The sequence below is a fragment of the Petaurus breviceps genome, unplaced genomic scaffold, assembly GCF_028583685.1.
Source record: "Petaurus breviceps papuanus isolate PSGF00001 unplaced genomic scaffold, PetGlider_PUasm1.0 182, whole genome shotgun sequence".
In the NCBI taxonomy this organism is placed as follows: domain Eukaryota; kingdom Metazoa; phylum Chordata; class Mammalia; order Diprotodontia; family Petauridae; genus Petaurus; species Petaurus breviceps.
The window spans coordinates 2524490-2537594 of NW_027185786.1; the positions used below are offsets into that span (position 1 = coordinate 2524490).

General features: G+C 45.4%; 1 protein-coding gene across 6 annotated transcripts in view; it reads right to left on the bottom strand.

Annotated features, from left to right (window-relative positions):
- The window catches only part of KIFC3 (kinesin family member C3), a 62128-nt gene that overhangs the window by 8542 nt on the left and 40481 nt on the right, over positions 1–13105 (bottom strand). For all 6 annotated transcript variants that reach the window (XM_069087586.1, XM_069087585.1, XM_069087584.1 and 3 more), the window contains 8 exons: positions 12861–13034; positions 9295–9442; positions 8989–9119; positions 8456–8567; positions 6739–6920; positions 5123–5227; positions 2577–2707; positions 865–988 (listed from right to left, as the gene is read on the bottom strand). In XM_069087586.1, coding sequence (XP_068943687.1) covers positions 865–988; positions 2577–2707; positions 5123–5227; positions 6739–6920; positions 8456–8567; positions 8989–9119; positions 9295–9442; positions 12861–13034 — 1107 coding nt within the window. The remainder of the gene's footprint in view (positions 1–864; positions 989–2576; positions 2708–5122; positions 5228–6738; positions 6921–8455; positions 8568–8988; positions 9120–9294; positions 9443–12860; positions 13035–13105) is intronic.

Below are 13105 nucleotides of genomic sequence, written 5' to 3' on the forward strand. Positions count from 1 at the left end.
GGGGGGGGAACCTACCTTTCCCAAGGACCCACTCCTTGACCATGGGGTCCATCCCAAAGCACTTCACTAATGACTTAATTTCCCAAGAGGAAGCCAATGGTCTATGATCCAGTTTTTAATGAAGGGGCTGATACAATTCATTGAGGTTCTAATAATTCCTAAGCTTCCTCTGTGCCCTCTCTCTCCTATGGAGGAAGGAAGCTGAGTTTCCCTACTCTTCTTGTAAGACTTGAATGAAGCTGGCTAGCCATGCAGGTATCACTGAACCATGAAGGGTCACAGCTGGGAGGGATGTTATAGAACAGCTAGTACCAGCCCCTTATTTTACAGGCAGGGAAACTGAGGCCAGAGAGGGAAGGTGACTTCCTCTGGGACACACGGGAAAGTAAGTCCCAGTGACTAAGTATCACAGGCAAGACTGCAACCTGTGTCTTCTGTGTCTAACTACAACACTCATTGCACTGCCATGCCTTTCCGCCTCTGGCGTGTGCCTGTCTGGAGAGCACCAGCTCATGTCTTCACATGCTCTGTCCCTCTCTCGACTATCTCCAGTTTATTCTGTCTAGAGCTGTTTGCCAGTTGTGCTTCCCCATAAGACTGGCAGCTCCTGAAGAGCTGGGAGCGTCTGTTACCTTTTTTTGTATCCCCAGCACCTATCAAGATGCCTGACATATAGTAAGAGCTTAATAAATGCACATGATTGACTGATACTCCCAGGCCAGGGAGAAACAACTGGATTCAAAGGGGTGAGTCTGTCCCTAGGTCTTAGCCTATAAAGTTGAAGCTTCCGTCCCGCGACAAAGGTCCACCCGAGTCTGATCCCCAGTCATCAAATGGGCCTCCCATTCCTGTGGCCCTACAAACCCTGTTGATGTCTTCCACACTCTGCACTTTGAACTCTGTCAGTCCAGGGACATACAGCTGGCCACTGCCATCGGGACACAGCTTAATCTCCAGCTTCTCCTGGGGCTCCTTTCCCAGCAAGTCCCTGGAGGAATGAGGAACAAAGACAGCCAGGGCATGACTCCACAGTGAGCTACTCAGCTGAAAAAGCATGAACTCAATCCATTTTTCAAAAACCAGAATTACAGAAAAAAAAAACCCCAGCCTATAACTGATTGTGTAAAGCAGGGATTTCTGGTCTTTGCTGCCCTCACTGGGTGTCGGGCTCCCTTGCCTCCAGAGTGCTGGAGGGAGAGACCAAGGAAGGCTTGAGTGAACATAAGAGACCCCCACTAGAGTTTGGAGGGGGCCCCTCCTCCTCACTGCCATCTCACTGCTCCACTGGCTGAATGAGCTAAGATTAACACCATAGTCCTGAGAGGGATTGTTTTGTTCCACGAAGGCCAAGGTCCCTGGGGCTCTTCTCAGAGAAGCTGGGTCTGAAGGCTCCCCAACCCTCCAACATTCAGCTATAGGCTTCCCTGTTGGCCCAATTAAAGCCTGGAAGGTTCTGTCTCTTCCTCTATAATCCAACTTAAAAAGCATTTATTAAGCCTCTGGTCCAGGTGAGGCACTGTGCTGGGCACTGGGGACACAGCAATGAAACGATGGCCCTGTCCCCACCCTCAAGGGGTTGACGATCTAATAAAGGAGGACAGGATAACTGGAGTGATGGGGCCCAAGGAGAGCCAGGCAAAGGACTGTAAGGAATACGACAAAGTTCAGAATACTTTAAACTAACAAACAGAAGCATTAGGGGCTCTGGCAGTTTAAGGTTTGCAAAATACATTCTGAATATTATCTCATTTCTTCCTGATGAGAACCCTGTGAGGTTGGTACTGCTATTATTCCCATTTTACAGATGAGAAAACTGAGGCAAAGAGTGGTTAGTGACTTGGCTAGGGTCACATGGCTTGCTCGTAAGTCACTTCTTTAAGACCCAGGGAATGAGAAGGCTGGAGGGGACAAGAGCTCTTTAACACTGATAATTTCCTTTTGAATTTCCATGTCAGCTCAGGACCCTGTAACATACCTGCCTTACATTCTTTCTGTACTGAAGGCCATAGAGCAGAGCCCAAGAACCGTACTGATCACAGACTGTCAGAGCTGGAAGGGTCTTCAGTGGCCATTTAATTCAACTGGTGTCTGAACAGCCATCCCCTGCCCAGCATCTCTGACAAGAGGTCCCCTTGTTCCCACCCGACTGGGGGCCATCTCCAATTGTCTTGATCTATATCTTGCCACTGGACCCAGATGGCTCCAGAGGAGAAAGTGAGGTTGGTGACCTTGCACAGCCCTGCCTCACTTAAATCCAATCCACTTGTAAGTCACGACATCATCTTCCTGATGTCATTGGTCCTCTTTGAGAACGAAGGATGAACAGTAACAACCCACCTAAGTATCTCAGGGACAGCCTTCTGCCTTTCCCCAATTTTGCCCCTGCAGAGCTCAGCTGTTAGGAGTCTCTTCCTTGTTTCCAGCCCAGCTCTGCCTCCCTGAAGTTTCTCCTCGTTGCTCCCACCTCCCATAGCAAGAGGGCCATGCATCCCAAAGGAGGCGTGCAGTCACCAAGGCCTTCCAAGGTCACCCAAGTCACCCAGGCCTCCCCTACCCTTCCCACCATGCCCCACTACCTGAGGGCTTCATTGTAAATCTCTACCACGCTGACTGTGACGCTGTACTCCCAGTCTGACGCCTTCTCCTGCACCTCTGAGAAGAGCAGCTGAAGGGCCCGCTGATTGATCCCAGGGTTTTCCATCGTTCCCTGGAGGGAGAAAGGGAAACTATCCAGGTGAGATTGGTGCAGAAATCTCATCAGATCCGAATGCTCAGACCGGTGTTCAAGCTTTCCCATTAACTGACCCAAGCTCATTCCCAATACGGCTTCTCTGTTCTAAAATCAGGATTTAGCAGCCCCAGGCTCAAATCCTCCCCCTGTCACTCACACCTATGGGACCTCAGGGAAGCCTTTCTGTGCTTCTGCTTCTTCTCTGGAAAATGAGAGGGTTGGCCAGGTATTTCTAAGATTCTTTCTAGGTCTAAGTCCATGATCTTACAATTCTACCTTTCTTACAAAATGCCATTGTCATTCCCACCACCACGTTTTTGCTCATGTAGCTCCTACCACCCAGAACGCCCCCTCTTGCCCCCTTCTATCAAGCCCTACCCACCCTGTAAGGCCCAATACAAGCCCCACATCCTCTGGGCAGCCTTCTGTCTCATTTCTGACTTCCTAGGGCAATTACTGTTTGTACAACACAGCTGAGCATTTAAGGACATACTGCTTTGTATTCAATCAATCAATCAACAAATATTTATCAGGCATCTTCTCTATGCCTTCTCCCTGTGCTGCGGTATCTCCTGAGGGATAAAACCAAGCAGGGTAACCTCCCTGTGCTCAGGGATCTTGACAAATTAGAGACACACAAAACAATTAGAGAAACAACCAATGCCAAGTGTACAGTTGAGTATTACAATGTGTTTCTTGAGTGTGGTATACTCTGGGGTCCCATCAGCTATTCACAAGGTTTAATACAGTATCTTGCATACAGTGGGGGCATAATTAATGCTTGGTGAACTGAACTGAGTCCATCAGCAATGTTGGGCTGCATACTCACAGCAGGAGGGGATCTTGGGGCTGATCCAGGCCAATCCCCTCATCTCACAGAGCAGAAAACTGAGGCCCCAGAGACTTGCCCAAAGTCATATGGTAAGAGGCAGAGATGAGGTCGAAGCCCGGCTCTTTGCTGCAGAGTAGCTGCAGAAGACATTACTGTTCTTCGATTTTCTCTGTGCAAGTTTTGCCCTTTGGAGTGGATTTAAAACTCCCTGAAGGCAGGGGCCATATGGCCTTCCCTCTCCCTCACTGGGACCCTTGCACAGAGCTGTGCTCTGGAGGGCCCCTTTGCTGGACTGTAATGAGGACGAGAGTGATATTTGCTCCCATCCAGGCTCTCTTCCCATGACTCGACTCAGCCTGGCACCCTCCCCACTCCTGCCTCTACTTCCCCCCTCCCGGCCTCCTGAATCACAGCAAGAATAGAGGTAGTTTGTGGGGAGCGGGGAGACTGAGCCCACGAGCATGAATAAATGTGTGAAAAAGCATTTATGAAGCCCTTACTCTATGCCAAACTCCGTGCTTCTAAACTTTCTGGACCCAGGTTGGGTTTCTGTGAAACTGCTTCATCCGGAAAGGCCTGTTTCTGCTCCTCTTGCCCCAGATCACCAAGCCCTCCTCCCGGGCCACAGCCGCTCCTCCTCCCACCCACCCACCCTCCTCTCACCCACAAGAGCTGAAAAGCACTGCTCCATAACTATGAACACCTAAGAAAAGGCTGGTTTTTATCCTTTCTCTCTTCACTGTTAGGAAGTCCTTCCTTATCCCTAACCTACATCTCTCATGTTGCTGGTTCCCATTTGATGCAGGGCTCTTTGGAAGGGAGGACAGGCAGACAGCCCTTTATACACTCAGGGACCATTATTGCCCCTCACTCTTCTCTTCTCGGACTGAATGATCCTGATACCTCTGGCCTTCCCTTGTGAGTTTGGATAACCCAGAAGCTTTGGGGCATCTTCTCCACTGTGATTCCAAATTCTCTTTAGGCTCCCAATATCAAGAATGCTATAATCTGTGATCCAAAGCATTTTATTATTCTCTGAGCTACATTTGCTAGATTCATTTGACAAATCCTTGGATGACAGGGCTTCTGGTCCCCTTGATGTCTTAGTCCCCCTGCCCAGGCTACAGTACAGTCTGTCCATGTCCTTCCTAAATGACAGTGCCCAGAACTGTATGTGGTCTGATCAAGGAGGAGGAAGAGGATTATGTATTCCCTTCCTCCCTTAATGCCGCCTAAAATCACCTGAGCACACTACTGTTATCTATTATGTTTGTGGTCCACTCAGATACCAAGATCATTGTCTTTATGAAGACTCGATTGAAGTCCCAGTCCTATTAGCCCTCTTAGGGCTAATTCCAAATGGTGAATTGGAAAGAATTTATCTTTTTAAATATTGGCCACTAACCCCAGAAGTCCTGTCATAGTGGAGACCTGAGTTCTGACTCTCCTAAGCCAAGCATCCCAATCTTCCTTTGGACCTCACTGAGAAAATGCCCCAACAGGGTGGCTGTAGACCATAAGCCAGAGTCAACATACAAGGAGGTCCTGTAAGAGCCTACCTCCATTGTGTATGTTTTGCCAGCACCCGTCTGTCCGTAGGCAAAAATGCAGACATTGTAGCCATCAATGCACGAAGTGATCAAAGCCTGGACTTCCTGAAACACCTGCCAAGGAGAATGGGAGAGGAGAGGGAAAGTGAGTCAGGCACCCAGCCTGCAAGGTGGCAGCTTGTTTTTTCTGCAAAGAATGTCCCCACCAGTGAGGAGAAGAGAGCCGAGACTCCGGCTCACGCTCGTGGCATCTAGGAGCTGAACAGTTTTATTTCACAAATGTGGCACAGACTTTTGGGCAAGTTCTATTCATGTATCCATTCATTCAGCCAGCCAATAAATTCTTTATTAAGAGAATATACAACAATGTATTGTTATTACTGAATGAATAATGAACAGAGCCTTCCTAAAGAGAGCTTTCTTACTTAATAATGTCATCATGTAGCCAAATAGATGAATAATGATGCATTTATATGATAACAAGCAGATCGTTATATAGCTGAATAGATGAATAATAATACATTTCTTATTCTTGAATGAAAGGGATTGTTCCTAAACTTATGAAATCGAAAGTGCTTCATTTTACTTACCCTAACTCCTTCCTCAGGCTGTGTACTGGGAAAGGGAAGGGAATAAGCATTTATATGGTACCCACTGCATACCGGGTATAGTGCAAGACTTTACAAATACTATCTCAGCTGCTATCATTATCTCTGGTGACAGTTAAAATCTGGTTTCAGACACTGTGTGACCTTGGCTGAGTCATTTAACTTCTATTTTCCTCAGTTTCTTCATCTGTAAAATGGAGAGGATAATAGCACCTAGCTCATGGGGTTGTTGGGAAGATCAAATGAGATATTTGTAAAATGCTCAGCACAGGGCCTGGCATACAGAAGGTGTTATATAAATGCTATCATTGTTGTTACATGAGCTTGGACACTTGACCTGACCTGTCTGAGGCAGAGAACAGATAGACAATTGACCTGACCTCCACAGACCTCAGTCTTCTCATCTGTAAGAAGGGGCCAGACCAGGTGAGCACTCTAACATCCCATGATGTCATTAAGCACCAACAACAGAAAGACATCTTGCTTAATGCAGGGCTTTATAGGGGACGTACAACTGCGGAGTGTGGAGGAGGAGGTATTTGATGGTACCGAGGGTCCAACCCTCTAGGATCTGATTCTTTAGCTCACAGAAACTTGGTGTGTTAGACACACAAAGATAAGATGCACTGGCCTTGCCCTTCAGCAGGTCACTGGACTTGTCTCCATGCCCACAGACTCAACCTCCTGTGTCCTTTTTGTCTCTTCTCCAAATCTGGAGCAAAGAGGGATTGGCAGAAGAGATGCCAGTCATAGCCACGACTTCTCTTTTCCTCGCCCTCCCAGCTGCTGATGCCTGACCTTTGCAACTGCCCTCCATCTACTGTGCATGTATATGTTGTATGGACCAAGTTACCTGCATGCTCCCCCATTAGACTGTGAGCTCCCTGAGGGCAGGGACCACTTCTCTTTTTTTTTTGCCTTTATATCACCATTGCTTAGCACAGGATCCGGCACACAGTAGGTGCTTAATAAATGCTTGTTGACTGGCTTTCTCTGGAGAGGGGCCACATCACTCACATCTTGTTGGGTTGCATGTGGAGGGAACACCTTGTCCAGCTCAAAAGACACGGGCTTTCCCTTATGTAGCAGGTGGATGATGGCGTCATCGTCCGAGTCAAAGGTCACAGCGTTGCTGGCCTCAGGCCCATCCCCATCCTCTTTGGTGATGGGTCGGACCCTCCCAATCACACGGATGTTTCCTTCATTGTGGGGTGCAAAGGAGAAAAATCGAAAATGAAGATGAGTGCCAGATGGACATTGTCATCTTATGAAAAATTTGCCCAATCTCACCTCAACAAACAGTTACTCAGCTCAAGAAATACTTAGCTAGATCATGCATATATGGCCTACAGGGTTGCTGGATTTTACTCAGTAAGGGGGTACATATAATACATGATGATAAATTTATGAATAATTCAAGATTTGTATAAAACAAAGTCGGAAGAGACCAAATATTTATTAAGAGCCTACTATGTGTAGGTACCATAACTAAGCACTTTACAAATATTTTCACATTTGATGCTCACAACAACCCTGGGAGATAGATGCTATTAGTATCTTTGTTTTACAGTTAAGAAATCTGAGGCAGACAGTGGTTAAGTGACTTGCCCAGGGTCACACAACTAAGTTAATAGTGTCTGAGGCTAGATTTGAACTCAGGTCTTTCTGATTTCAGGCCCAACTGACAGGAAGGAATTTTATTAGAAGCAGCAAGAATGGGCTATTATTATCACTAAAACTTTAGGGCCCATGATGGTTGACAGCAAATACAGAAATTACCTCCAACAAAGGATTCTGGGACCAGTTAAATCTCAAAAAATTATTAACTACTACTCTGATTAATACAATTCAAGACAATTTGAAAGGACCCATGATGAAAAATGCTATCCATTCCCAGAAAGTGAACTGCTGAACTCTGAGTGCAGATTGAAGCATGTTTTTTTATTTACTTTCTTCAATTGGGGGGTGGAGGGGTCTTTTGCTACATGACAAGATGTTTTGCATGACTTCACATGTATAATCGATATCATATTACTTGTGTTTCTTGAAGGGTCAGGGAGGGGCAGAAGGAAGAGAATTTGGAAATCAAAAAATTTTTTAAATGTAAAAATTTTTTATCCATAATTGGGAAATATTTAGTGAAATAAATGAAAATAAATATTGAAATTTATTTCATTATAAAAAATTTACATGCAATTGGGAAACATTTAATGAAATAAATAAAAATATATTTTAAAAAATTATTACACACTTTTTTATTAAGTACTTACTATATGTCAGGTATAGTGCTAAGGGTGGCTGTTACAAAGAAAAGCCCAAACAAAAAAGGCCTCTGCCCTCAAGGAGCTTACAGAATTAAGAGACTTAGACAAAGTGGAGGGATGATTTTCTCAGGATCATGTCCTTTGACAAAGGACATCAGTGGCAACCATAGCCTTCCAAGCCCATTCCTTAGTGTGAGAATATGCATTCATTTAAGAACCTTCTATGTCCTAAGCACCTTACAAATATTATCTCCATTGACCCTGTGAGACATGGGGGCCTACTCCACTGCTGAAAGATAACATTTATTCAATTTCAGAAACTTTCTGAAAATGTTTTCCTCTTACCCAACATGTCCCAGAATTGTAGCCCCAGTTCTCATCTGGTGATGGCTCTGATATCCTCCTCTCTCCTCCCGCTTTGCTCATCCCCAGACCCCAGCCCAGCCCTACCCTCCTCCTTTCTTCCTCACCTTTCAGCCTCACCAGCTCATTGTGGCACTTTTTGCGGAGCTGTAGTTCTCGGCGATATTTCCTGAGCAGCTCTCGGTTTGTGCTGTTCACCTCTTCGATGGCTTGGCCAATCTGATGGAAGGAAGACCGAGGAAGTGACCAAGAGGTCCTCTTCTCCCCCAGCATGGTGTAAGAACCCAGAGCCCTGATGGGGCTTTCCTTTCCCCATACCCAGCAAGATGGTTCACATCCCTCCAGTGCCCGAAGCTTGGGAGACGGAGCACTGGACTGGGACTTCTCTAGGCTCTAACATCAACTTGCTGTGTGTCCCTGGACAAGTCATTTGTTCCCCTCTTAGCCTTAAGTTTTCATCTCTATAAATTAGATGAAGCAGCTAGAAGAAATCCAGATCCAAGATTCAGAAAGAGATGGCCAAGAGGCCTCTAAGCCTAAGAAAGGCTGGGGGGAGGGATGGGGGGAGGGGTAGGGATAAGAATCATGTATTTGGTGTGGGTAGGTAAGAAGCCCACCCCTGCCCCTTCACAATGCCCACCTCTGCTCTGGCACTCCTCAGGGCTTCCTGAAGCAGGAGAGGGAAATCTCGAACCTGCCTCTTCAGGCCATTGTAGTCATTGGTGAGGGTCCGAAGGGCTGGCTGCAGAGTCAGGAGGTTGGTCCTAACACCTGGAAATGAAGCAGAGAAAATGGACAGTGAATGACTTCCACCAGTGACAGTGAATGGTTAGTGTTCCCTTTCATCAGCACCCAAAGGCAGGGTAGACATCACCAAAAAGTGAGGCACAGCCCAACTTGGGGGAGGGATCATAGTAGAAGAGAAGGGCTCCTTTCTCCCTCTCACCTGCCAGGTTTTCATGTACGGCCTTCATTTCTACTTGGGCCCTCGCAAAAGCTTCCTCAATGGCCCGGTTCTTATCTTCTTCCATGGTCTGCATCTCCTCCAGCATCTGTCCGTGAGCTCGTTCTAATTCCGATTCATACATCATGATCTGGGAGTGGGGAAGAAGAGAACGGGGAGAAGTTACAAACCTGGGCAGCCAAAGAAGCCCTCTGGACAAGGTGCATCAACCCCCACCTCCCTACGCTCCCACTGCAGGTGATGGCAAAAACCCTGAACAGTCAGAGAGGAAATGAGGAGGGTCTGTTTTCTAGTCTCAGCTTTGTCACTAACTCCCTGGGTGACCCCTACCCCTTCTCTAGGTCTTAGAGATCTGACACTGATTCTATTAATCAATTCAATATTCATTTATCCATTCATCAAACATTTATTGAATGCTTACTGTGTGCAAGACACTGTGGTTCAATGATTTTCTGCATGCTGCAGCTGCCCAGAATTCAGAAACTAAGAAGGAATTGGCAACCAGCTAATCCATAAGCATTGATTACAAAGTGCACAGTGAGTCTTCCGTAAATGGTTATGGAACTGAGTGGGTCACCTGCTGGGTGACATTCAAAATGCTTCATGGCCTGGCCCCTTCCTTCCTAATTATTGTTTTCATTTCCTCTTCTTTGGTGATGAATTCACCCTTTTCATTTTTGATACAGTTAACTTGGTTTTCTTCTTTCTTTTTTTAACCAAGTTAACTAAAGGTTTATTTATTTTATTGGTTGTTCCCCCCCCCCATAAAACCAGCTCTTAGTTTTATTTATTACTTCAATAGTTTTCTTAATTTCCATTTTTTTAATCTCACCTTTGGTTTTCAGTATTTCTAATTTGGTATTTAATTGAGAATTTTTAATTTGTTCTTTTTCTAGCTTTTTTAGTTGCATGCCCAATTTATTGATTTCCTCTTTCTCTATTTTATTCATGTAAACACTGAGATATTAAACTTCCCCTAGGAACTGCTTTTGCTGCATCCTATAAGTTTTGGCATGATGTCTCATTATTGTCATTCTCTCGGATGAAGTTATTGTTTCTATTATTTGTTGTTTGACCTACTCATTCTTTAGGATTAGATTATTTAGTTTCCAATTAATTTTTAGTCTGTCTTTCCTGGGCCCTTTATTATATATAATTTTCATTGAATTATGATCTGAAAAGGAAGCATTTAATATTTCTGTTTTTCTATATTGAATTGTAAGGTTTTTATTCCCTAGTACATGGTCCATTTTTGTGTAGGTGCCATATACTACCGATAAAAAGGTATATTCCCTTCTATCTCCATTCGATTTTCTCCAGAAGTCTACCATATCTAACTTTTCTAAAATTCTATGTACCTCCTTCTTTCTTGTTTATTTTGAGGTTAGATTTATCTACTTATGAGAGGGGGAGGTTGAAGTCCCCCACTAGAATAGTTTTGCTCTCTATTTCTTCCTGTAACTCACTTATCTTCTCCTCCAAGAATCTGGATGTGATACCACTTGGTGCATAAATGTTTAGCCCTGATATCACTTCATTGTCTATGGTACCTTTTAAGAGGATAGAGTTTCCTTCCTTATCTTTTTTAATTAGGTCTATTTTTGCTTTTGTTTTGTCTGACATCAGGATTGCTACCCCTGCTTTTTTTTTTTTTACTTCAGTTGAAGCATACATAATATATTCTACTCCATCCTTTAACCTTTAGCCTGTGTGTGTCCCCCAGTTTCAGATGTTTCTTGTAAACAACATATTGTAGGATTATGGTTTTTAATCCATTCTGCTATCTGCCTTCATTTTATAGGAGAGTTCATCTCATTCACATTCAGTTATGATTGCTATCTGTGTCTTTCTCTCCATCCTATTCCCCCCACCATTTATGGTTTTATTTCTCCCTTACCCTCCTCAAAAGTTTTGTTTTTGACCACCTCATCCCTTAATCTTCCCTCCGTTCTGTCAGCCCTCTTCCTTTTCTTTCCCTTTTCCCTCACTACTTCTTCCCTCCTTTCTAACCACTCCCTTCCTTTTCTTTTTTGGGTTTTGGAGGGGAGAGGGTAGGGCAATTGGGGTTAAGTGACTTACCCAAGGTCACATGGCTAGTTTTTGTGTTAAGTGTCTGTGACCAGATTTGTACTCAGGTTCTCCTGACTCCAGGGCCGGTGTCCTATTCACTGTGCCACCTAGCCATCCCTCCCTCCCTTTTCTTTCTCCTTTTCCCTCTTACTTCCTATAGGGTAAGTTAGATTTCTATACTTAACTAAGTATGTTAGCCTGGCCCCTTCCTGCCTTTCTAACTCTTCTTAAATCCTTTGATCAGGTAGTTGATAAATACTTACTAAGCCATCTAGCCACGTTTGCTGTTACTCACCAGAGCATTCCTATCCCTGGGCCTTTGCACTGGCTGTTTCCCAAGCCTGGAATGCTCTCCCTTCTCATCTCTGCCTCTATTTCCCCAGCTTCCTTCAAGACACAGCTTAACCCTTATACTCTGCAGGAGGCTCTCCCTAATCCTCCAAACTGCTAGTGCCGTCTATATATTCCGTACATTCTTGTATGTATCCTGTTCTCTGCACATGATTAGAATGGGATCACCCTGAAGGCAAGAAGAGGGATTTTGACAGTCTTTGCATGCCCAGTGCCTAGCACAGTACCCAGAACAAAAGCAATTGGTGAATAAATGCTTGTTGACTGGCTGCTGGACTTTCTTGAGTTCTCTCATCAGGGCACGGATATCAATGGAGCCTTTGATTTATACTGACTGCTACCCTGAAGCTTCACCTGGGAAGGAAGGAGACCCTGGGTTCCCAAAGGCCATGGAAGGATTCAAAGGCCTAAGCATGCTACATACAGGCCAAATAGGAGATGATTAACAGAGGGAAAGCCCTGGAATGAAGAGGGGTTAGGGAAGGCTTCCCATAAAAGGTGGGATTGTAAAAGGAGGCTGGAGATGTCAGTAGTCAGAGGAGAGGAGGGAGGGTGTTCCAGGAATGGGGGATGGCCAGAGAAGATGCCTGGGGCCAACAGATGGAGGGTCTTATTCCTGGAATAGCTGGGAGGCTAAATCCAGGAAGGCTCATTAATCACCAGACCAGCCACTGGGTGATAAATTGTGACTATAGAAACTCACCAAGTCCATCCCCTAAGGCACCCATTAAAGGGCTGCGATCTGCCTTGGCAGAGGGAACGCAGACACTGATGAAATTAGGGCTCCTTGTATGTTCGCCTCTTACCCCCTTACTGGAGTGGAAACTCTCTGAGGGAAAATATTGTCTTATTGAAGTTTTTCACATCCCTCCCATAATCTACTGCAGGGTTCTGCACACTGCAGACATTTAATAAATGATTATTGAACAAGCTAATTTCTCTCTCTCTCTCCCCCCTCTCTCTGTCTCTGTCTCTCTCTCCCCCTTCTCTGTCTCTGTCTCTCCCTCCCTCCCTCTCTGTCCCTCTCCTTCTCTCTCTCTCCTCGTTTTCTTTGTCTCTGTCTCTCCCCTTCTCTCTCCCTCCATTTTGCTCATGCAAGAATGTGGGAGCTTCCCCCAGGACTGTACCTGGGCCTTGAGCTGGGCTGTCGTCTTCTGAGAATGCTGAAGCTGCTGCTCCATTTCCTTCAGCACCTGTCTCTGCATCCCCACCTGCTCCTGTAAATACTGGTTCCGGGCTTGGGTTTCACACAGAGCCTGCTTGGTCTTAGATGAATCTACTTCCACTGTTTTGATGATGTACTAGAGGAAACACATGTGCATGAACACATGCACACAGAAGAATGTTATTATCTCACCAAGAGGCAGAGGAG